Source organism: Schistocerca piceifrons, chromosome 2, assembly GCF_021461385.2.
Source record: "Schistocerca piceifrons isolate TAMUIC-IGC-003096 chromosome 2, iqSchPice1.1, whole genome shotgun sequence".
NCBI classification, from domain to species: domain Eukaryota; kingdom Metazoa; phylum Arthropoda; class Insecta; order Orthoptera; family Acrididae; genus Schistocerca; species Schistocerca piceifrons.
Genome location: NC_060139.1, coordinates 55,791,758 through 55,801,716, shown reverse-complemented (window position 1 = coordinate 55,801,716; position 9,959 = coordinate 55,791,758). Strand labels below are relative to the sequence as shown.

At 37.8% G+C, this 9,959-nt stretch overlaps 1 protein-coding gene across 4 annotated transcripts in view; it reads left to right on the top strand.

Annotated features, from left to right (window-relative positions):
• The first annotated feature begins 615 nt into the window (after positions 1-615).
• The window catches only part of LOC124777507 (protein tramtrack, alpha isoform-like), a 156,869-nt gene continuing 147,525 nt past the window's right edge, over positions 616-9,959 (top strand). For all 4 annotated transcript variants that reach the window (XM_047252951.1, XM_047252950.1, XM_047252952.1 and 1 more), the window contains exons 1-2: positions 616-704; positions 1,325-2,291. In XM_047252951.1, coding sequence (XP_047108907.1) covers positions 1,380-2,291 — 912 coding nt within the window. In that variant the 5' untranslated portion in view covers positions 616-704; positions 1,325-1,379. The remainder of the gene's footprint in view (positions 705-1,324; positions 2,292-9,959) is intronic.

Below are 9,959 nucleotides of genomic sequence, written 5' to 3'. Positions count from 1 at the left end.
GTGCGTAAATGAAAAAATAAACAAACTGGATTTAATTGACAGCACTATGAATAGCTTTAAAACAATACAGTACGCGCCCACCCCGCTACATGTAGTACAACAAATTTTAATATATTTATTAGTTTTATGAACTCTCGGAATATCGTATTTTAATGAAACTATCCCTTTGTCTGGTGATGAGATTTACCACTGTTTTACGTATTATTGTAATTACGTAAAAAACAAAACAACGCCTGGCTTACGGTTTTTTTATCTGTACCAACTGTCAACCTATTGAGTTCTAAAAATGAAATCCACTTTGTTTTTCTGAAAATCACTTGCTTTAAAATAGTGCCTCATTTATAGAAACAACTGAACAGTCTGGGTGTTTTTCCGACAAGAACACTTTTCACTGCGAAAAAAATCCTCGCCGATTGTTTCTTCTGTGATCAATACATCGAAAGAAAATATTTCAGTGATGCGACGTTTTTGAGTGCAGTCGAAAACAGGTTGGCTATTGTGAACAATGCTACAACAATACCAACATACAATTATAATCCCCCTCTGCGCTGCGCTTCTGCTCCTGCCGCGACTGCGCAGGCGCAGCGAGTTTTAGATGTAACCGTTGGCTACTTGCTGACATGGCGTCTTGAAGTGTAGTGTGGGATTTCGATCCTGGCAAGGATTTCATCCCTCTTCAATGCCAACGCTACTGAAATGCCCAGGTAGTGTTATTAGAATCTCGAACGTAGTTATTATCGTTCTGTGTACATTCTGATGTGAGGATGTGAAATGTCATTGTGTACTTGTCGATTTTGTGAGAAATATCGGCGCAGTGAAAATACGCAGTAGGGTCGACGACATCGCTTTACCCTAAGTGAAATCAATATTATACACAATAATTTGGCGATAAATCATGGAAGTTATCGTTCTATAAAGTGACAGCGAAATTTTGCATTGTGAAGTGCCTTGTAACGCAATTCAAATCCTTTTCTCGTATTGTGTGGAAAGAGTGGAGAAGGGTTGCGTAAAAGTTCTCCGTCGGACGGAGGGGTGGGGTAAAGCGCTTATGATAAGAACAACATGGCGGCAGGGCTGGGTCCGCCGTGACGGAAAAGGGTTGGGTAATACTAAATGTCTTTATAAAATACTAGTTATTTACATTTGAACTCAAGTGTTTTGTTTTTTAATTTTGTTTGAAATATTTTAAAGTGAGTTGAGTATCTGTGTCGTTATTGTAAATGTGTAAAGCCACCTGTATGATTCGATGTTGTTTGTACTGTCTGTAGTGTGTACCATACAATTGTTACAATGGTTTTTTAATTGTATGTCTTTCAAATAATAGGTGTTCGGGTGATGTACGGAATTCCACCACCTGCTAGCAACCACCATCGGTAGCCATGACGTCAGCACTGCAATCGCAGCGATTCTGCCTTCGTTGGAACAACCACCAGTCAAATCTTCTCTCCGTGTTTGATCAACTATTACATGATGAATCGTTTGTGGATGTTACGCTCGCAGTCGAAGGGCGTTTACTTCGCGCCCACAAAATGGTGCTATCAGCTTGCAGCCCCTATTTTCAAGCCCTGTTCGTAGGACATCCTGACAAGCACCCTATAGTCATACTGAAAGATGTACCCTATTGTGACATGAGGAGTTTATTAGACTTTATGTATAGGGGTGAAGTTAGTGTTGATCAGGACCGCCTGACTGCATTTCTAAAAGTTGCTGAATCATTACGGATAAAGGGATTAACGGAAGTGAATGAAGAAAGATGTGATATACCCTCCATAACCTCTTCTCTGCTTTCATCTGTTCCCCCACCTGTTGTGACTACACATACACCACCACCGCCGCCACCACCACCGCCTCCTCCACCACCTCCACATCTTCACCGAATACATCCTCCAACACCAACAGCACAGAAGCGTTCTGCATCAGCAGCGACTGTAGCAAACCCGTTGTTAGGATCAGCTCTTACAGCCCCTAAGAGAAAACGTGGCCGTCCAAGAAAACTGTCTGGCAGTAGTGGTGGCACACCGGCAAATTTACCTGGTGACACTCCTCCTGTTGCTGTTAGAAATCAAAGCCAGCCATTGTTAGATGGTAATGGTGAATTGGACCCACCTATAAAGATAGCTCAAGCTCCAGATTCAATAGTGCAGGGATCTCCAGAACTGTTGGAAGTGAATTTTCAACATTCACCTGCAACAACATCTGCTTCTTCATCAGTGCAAAGGCCAACCGAAGGAGAAAATGGGCATGGGCCTTCAAGTGCACCATCTCCGGAGGATGAAAAATTATCATCAAAGGTGAGTAGTATATGTCACCTAAGAGATAATAAGCTTGGTTTTGCTGACTGTGTTGTGACAAGATATTCTGTGTCTACAGCAACATTGTGCAATTTGTTTTAAATATTTTGTCTAAGGACATCATTTCAGTTACACTTTCAATTCCACACAGTACTCATAATGTGAGTATTTTTACTACTGAATGTCTATGAATGTAATTCTGAACTTAATTTATATTCAAATGTCATGCCAGTAGTAATCATTTTGAGTAAAAGTATTTCAAGAATAGAGCTCACATATTTTGATTTCTGGGGCTACATTAAATTTTTCAGTTTTGCATGTGTGATGTATGTGTGTTAAAAATTAAACTCAATGTCTACTTGATAAAATTATTCAAAATTTACAAAATTATGACCATGTAAAATGTATATCAGAGACAGATGGAGAAGATAAAAGGCCAGAGCAGTTGTGTTAGGTGTTATTGACTCAAGATGTTCAGCAGGTGCCTGGGTATCAATTTTTAGACACACTGTGACATCTTCTGAGGGATTAATTCTGTCATCAAATACCTTACATAACAAGCTGTTGACATGTAGCAAAGACACACAGCAGTAGAAATACAAACTTGATTGCCTTTGTAATAATTAGATTACCTGAACACTGAGCAACTGAAGAGAGCATATTTATTTGTGTTTTATTGTATGTAGCAGAATACTTTTCACTTGTGCAAAGCATTGTATTTGAGTAGTTTATTCTGGGAACCTTAAGCAAAGATAAATGCTGAGTTCATTACATTAATCGACTGCTGCCATACTCATCTTTAATTTGTTGCAGTATTGTAAAGTAATGTTTAACTGCTGTGCTTGAAATTTTAGGCCAAATGTAGTACTATTTACTTATTATAACTGCAAACCAAATGCAGGAAGACGGGGGTGGGGGGTGAGGGACTGCATCTACTCCTCCACTCCTAACGTTCCCTTTGAGAAGTGCTAAAATGTGTGTTTTATCACCTGTCTAATCTGTCGTAAAGTAGAGCAGTCGGAAAAAGTTAGCCAATGCACTTATGTATTGCTTTTATTGCAAATTACCAATGTAATGGCTTTAGTATGATTGTGACAAGGAATAGATTATGTATTTTTAGGCTGTAATTATCTTTGGGGTTAGACTGAGGCTGAAATATGAGCAACATATTGAGTGGGAGATAATGCCTCTCCCCTTAATAGGGTATATGCTCACCGAGCTTACAGTTTACATTATACAGGATATTGTCCTTGTTTTGTGTTGTTCACTGATCACATTGATGCAGAGGGCGTACACGTGATCTCAGAAATGGGTATTGGTTTCCAATCTACCTCAACATATAATTTACACAGAACCAAACAACACAGTGAAAGTATAATTCTAACTGCTACTGTTACATAATTACAAAATCTGCTGTTCAGGTATGTTATCAGTAGGTCACTGAAGGCTGCAGACAATGCTTTTTCTTCGTAGGAAATCATTCTCTTCTTATCAAATTACCTTTACGTTACGGGGAAGATTCTCTTCCCTGTCAAGGAAATACTACACAGTTATAATTTCATTGTTAAGGGTACGCTCACAAATGTAAATATTTAGTCTTTCTCCACGAGTGGCAAGTTAGCAAGTCCATGTCACGCGTGCACTGTGGCCTGTATCCGTTACTATACTCCTATCTGTGATTGCAGCTACTAGGGTGAACTAATTAACTGGAAATAACTCGTTTAGCTCTTCAGGTAAAGTTGGTGAGGTCTAATGATACAGGAATTTTTTGTGTTGTGTTTTCTTCCTTTTAGCAAAAATAAAACTGTTGGCTTGTCAGTACAGGTTGAATTTGGTGTAAAAAATGGAAGGAGACACTACCAAATAAACAGTAATTTACCTCTTTCTATGTTCCTTGTAATTGTTTCTTTGTGAGGCAAATATTCCCTTTCACTGCCATAATAACACTTCATCGCCAGAATAAGAAATAAAAGCAGCTGCTTCTTCATTGAGAAGGGGGTAGAAGTATTTGCATGAAGTGAAATTATCAACTAGTCCTCCAGTACCATGAAATGAACAACGCAGAACATTAGTTCATCGTCATGTAAATATAGCTGAGGGATCCTAGGCGCTGTAAACACCAGTGAAGTAAAGCACTGGAACAGTGAAGTAGTCAGCAATAGAATAAATAATCATTGGCAAAAGAGACATCTAAAATATTGTGTTCGTTCGATTATCTATGTAGTCAGTAGTACCAAAATGAATGGAAATGAGGTTTTTTGCAAAGAACGTTTTTGCTTGGCACTTCAAATTATTTAAGGGGAGTTGGAATGCCGGAAAATGGAAAAAATTCACATTTTCAGTTTTTAACCTTATAACTTAATTTGAAATTTTCTGCTTAAAATGGTGCAAAATTTGTTAAGAAATTCCAATTGGAAGTATTTTTATTTAATTTTTCAAAATTACATGTGCGCCCAGCAAAGTTACCCATCTTGTGATTTGTACACATTTAAATCTTCGCATTTCCGAAAACATTACATATAGAAGGCTGTGGATTTCACTCTTCAGTTGTAGAATCTTTGATCCTTCCATAGGTACCATTGTTTTTACGACTAGCTGTGTTTATTGTTCAGTTTTTGATCTGTGAGTGTTTGTTTTGAGCCTCGAGTTTAGTTTGTCGCTCATTTGGAGTTTGTTATCTGTCTTGTTTTGACTTTCAGTGGTGAGTGCGTAGTTTCTACGATGCCTAGGAGTGCATCATTATTTAAAAAGCGAAAGTTTCGCGGTAATAGATTTACAAATAACGTTTGTTCAAGTGATTCTGCTTCAGCACCTGTTGATGCTGGTGAAAGTTCTGACGTTTGTACAGCTGAGATGTGTGAAGGAGACACGCCCACCAGTGCATCAAAAAAGAAGTTATCAAACTGTGCAAGTGAAATTACAGATGAAGCTTCTAATGAACAATATGTTTTAGTCGACTTTCCTGTTTTTACTGAGTTTATGAAGAAATGTTTGTGTTGTAATCTTTGTGGAGGTTCTTTTGATATGAACATAACAAAATCTATAGGACTTTCCTGCAAAATTGCTATAGTTTGTGCCAGTTGTGAAAATGAGACCTGTTTTTGGAGCTCTAAAACATGCAGTAGCAATTTGTTTGAGAGTAATATCAGGCTAATGTATGCAATGAGAGCAATTGGTAAAGGACATACTGCTGCTCAAACATTTTGTGCCATAATGAATCTTCCACCTCCACCTGCTAAAATTGACAATTACACTGAAGTGATAGGAGATGCTGTTCAGTCTGTAGCAGATTTATCAATGAAAGCTGCTGCCAGTGAAGCAAAATATATAAATGAAGGAAACCCAGATATCCCTGTTGCTTTTGATGGAACCTGGCAGAAAAGGGGTCACACATCCAAAAATGCTGTTGCTACTGTTACTAGTGTGGACAGCGGTAAAGTTTTGGACTATGAAGTGCTCACTAAACATTGTTACCATTGTGCATCTGGTAAGATAGAAGCAGCTCACATATGTAGCAAGAATTATGAAGGTACGAGTGGAGGCATGGAAGCTGCCGCTGCTGTGAAAATGTTTAGCAGATCAGAAAAAGAACGGGGAGTATTTTACACAAAATTCCTTGGAGATGGGGACTCCAAGGCATACAAAAGTGTTACAGAATCCATGCCATATGTCAATAAGACAATAACTAAACTAGAATGTGTCGGTCATGTTCAGAAACGAATGGGCACTCGTCTAAGGAAACTGAAACAGAATCTGAAGGACAAAATTTTGTCAGATGGTAAAACCATTAGAGGTCGCCTGTCAGATAAAATTATAAATGAATTACAACAATACTATGGTATGGCAATAAGAAATAATGCAAATAATTTGCAGGAAATGAGACAAGCTGTATGGGCCACATATTTACATCGATCATCAACTGATGATAATCCTCAACATTTTGCTTGTCCAGATGGTCCTCAGTCATGGTGCAATTATAGAAAATCTCAAGCTACTGGGGATCCTTATCACCATAAAAATTATATTCCATTGGCTGTTATGGAAGTAATTAAACCAATATATAGAGACTTGGGGCATCCTGATCTTCTGCGAAAATGTCTTCATGGTTGTACCCAGAATCAAAACGAGTCGTTCAACAACCTCATTTGGACTCGTGTACCTAAGAATGTATTTGTTGGGATAAAAACATTGAAATGGGGAGTCAGTGATGCTGTTATTTCATTCAATGATGGTCATATGGGTAGGCTAAAGGTCATGGCAAGGCTCGGCATTGCTCCTGGTATCAACACCATCAGAGGTCTTCAGCTTCTGGACAGCGTGCGAGTAAGGAAGGCTCAGTATGCAGCTGAATTTAATACAAAAAAAGCAAGGGCAGCAAGGAGAAGAAAGCTTCTAGGTGAAGAAGAAGAACTAGAAGATGACCCTGATTACTCTGCTGGACACTTTTGATAATAGAATAAAAGGTATTTGTGAATTTTCATAATAAATTACTTTAATCGCATTTTCTGGCATTTGACATTTTTAGTGTTACATGTACCTTTATCTCATAAACCACTCAACCAACAACATTCAAATTTTCAGAAATGCTGCAAAACAGTTCAAAGAGGCCACTGAACTAGAATCATGACAAGAACTGGCTTATTCTCTGAACTAGGGAAGTTTATGTTATACTTTTTCCAATAAAAAATGGCTTAATGGTAAAAAATTCATAAATACTATACCAACAAAAAGAAAACATTGGTTCTAGTTCAGTGGGCTCACAATATATGCTGAAAACCTCTGCCAGAATTTCAAAGTTCTGAAGATAATAGTTCCAAAGAAAAAGGTACACAAAGTTAGCAAATTTAACATTGGCGAGATAGGGCATTCCAACTCCCCTTAATGTAAATTTGATGGACTACTACTCAAATTAATTAGTTGTTTGACTACAGCTGTCTCGTGGCCCTGAAACATTACACAACTTGGTTTTACTATTGGATGGGGAGTAGCCACTTGAGTACATAAAAACAAAAAATGAACTGACTTATACAGATGAATTTCTATTATACGCAGTTCGACCAAGGAATTTTTGTGCCTAGTGACAGAGAAATACTTCATAATCTTCATAAACACTAGTTATTATTATGTAGAAAACTAATTAAAACTGAAGCAAGAAGTATTACACATTAAGTCTGGTAACTTGTTTATTTGGAGAACACAAAATATAAGGAGAAAACATGCACTTCCAGCAAGTTCCAAAAGTTATTACTATCCTTCCACTTGGTTGATCTGTGTTAAACATATAATTGGAGCTAGTTTGTGTTTATAGCCATGTATCACTGAGGGAGCTGGCACACCAACAGCATGGCTTTTTCTTTGTTTGATCAGGGGTAAAAATTGTAGTGAGAGACTGAGGCTTGAATATAGTAAACAGGTTCAGACAGATGCAACCACCAGACACCTCTTCACTATTCCTCAAGATGGGTTATACCTAGCAGGTATCCAGTCTTCAAAGTCAGTTTCTTAGAAGTTTTTGTGAGGTAAATCTCACTCTTTAACAGTATTGATAACCGAGCTCTGATATTCAAATCCTAGAAACATGAAGAAAATCCAAACAGGCTAGTCCGCAAGGTCTCGTTAGATTTGATAATAGCTATAACTGAAGTATAGCATAAGGAATGATTGAGACAAATTCTTCGTGTAAAGGACTGTTGTGTAAGTGTATCAAACAATGATTTCAAGTGTGGTGATACTGATTCTATGTTGTGGGTTTTATTTCTCAAACACGAGATTACATTGATGCACGTGTAATAAAGTGTTTCATTTTGCAAGACAAAAAATAAAATGTAAATTTTTTTGCGTACTTAGCTTAAATCACGCCTTGAGTCTCAGTGATGTAAAAGATATACATGTCAAATTTGAGTAACATTTAGAGGTTGCACACTTGGATCATTTTTGTAAAGGTTACAAAAAATACATTTTTTAATGTCAATTAGTGTCATTGAGAAAACTAGAAATAGCAAACTTAATATTAAAAATAGAAACTAAGATTAGTAGGTAGTACGAAAGGCAAAATGTTTTTCATTAATCAGATTTGAACGATCCTGTCCCTTCATTTGTTCGCTTGGTGATGAGTTTTCTGTGATGCTCGACTACCCTTAACAAGAATTGTTTTTATTGTTTATCCCTGACCAATTCGTTAAACTGTTTAATCAGAACACTTCCTCTTTCTGTGGTATCACTGACCTTAAGAGCATTCAGTGGCTTCATAGAGAATCATTGCAGATTCTGTCAAATCAGGGCTCCCAGAAAATTCCAAAAAGGCATTTGTATTACTAGTTATGAAATGGCTGAGATCCATCCCTTCAAAAACTGGGTTTTTACCCTGTAATTGTTCCATTTCCTTTTTCTTTGCTGATTTGGTTTCTAAATTTTTGGTAAAATTTTCCTTAACAGCCTGAGTAAAAAGTTTGTCCATAAAACCCAATCTAACCTTTGTTTCTTACTGATACCAAACCAGTGTCTCTTAGCAACTGTGAGAGCGCTTCCTTGGTGTCTGCATCTGGGAAGTGCTCAGAAACTGTAGCATATCTAAATCAGCCTTTAGAGGCCATTGATAAACAATTTCCACACGCCAACAGCAGATGTATTTGAGGCTGACAAAATCTGCAACCTGTTTCATTCCTTTCAATTCTTGTTGATGAGTGTTCAACTATTTAGTGAAGAGGACAATTTTTAGTGCATCCACCTTACATGATGCAGAGCCTCTGGGAGCCTGACACTTAAGTTGTTTTTAGACCAGTCTCATAGGCACAGGAGTGATTGCAGCAATAACTCTTTGTGGTTTTCTCTTGAGTGATTTCCATCTTTAAGGACATTTTGTATGTAGTTATCAATTTTCACTCATTGCTCTTCATGAAAGCCTTGAACAAGACTTCCTTCATCCAGCATTATCATATGTAACTTCTTATCAAGTGAAGCCCACATACTGTGTAAGTTCCAAAAAATCTGGCTGTCAAGACCACTTGAGTGTATGCCACAGCACTTCCTCAAACAGTCCTTGTCAATATTAGTTCATGGCTGTGATGATGCAAGCCACACACAACATTAGTCCAAATTCCCTTTCAGCTGCACCACATGGCACATGCCCCTTGGATCGGTCCTGTATTGGATTCTGTATTATCGAAAGATATACCAGTGATGTCGTGACTACTTCAACTATCTGCCCACCAGTACCATTCAGTTCAAAGGTGGTATGCCAAGCAAGTACTCAGAATTTTTACCAGTCACTAGAACTACATCTCTGTCTTCCAGGGCAATAATTCACTGTCCCTGTGAAAGATCAAATGAGGAGGATGTTCAAAGAGTGCCTCTCAGTTTTCCTTTGCTATTTTACTTATATTAATTACCCAACCTTGGTCAGCGGTGGCTGTACATACAGAAATTTTTGAAACATTATGTTCAAGCCACTTTGCAGTAGTTATAAATAATAGAGAGCTGTTCTCGATCCCAAGCAGCCTTGTCACTGATCAAAAGGTTTTAATCTAGGGCTTGAACATATTTTCATTGCTGGAAATGCACACTCGGCCTCTTTGTCACCATGTGCTGATGGCTTCCAGTATAACTATCTTATTGATTGAGCGATAGCTTTGTAAGGTTTATTCTTATATGAACTTTTTTCCCTTCCTC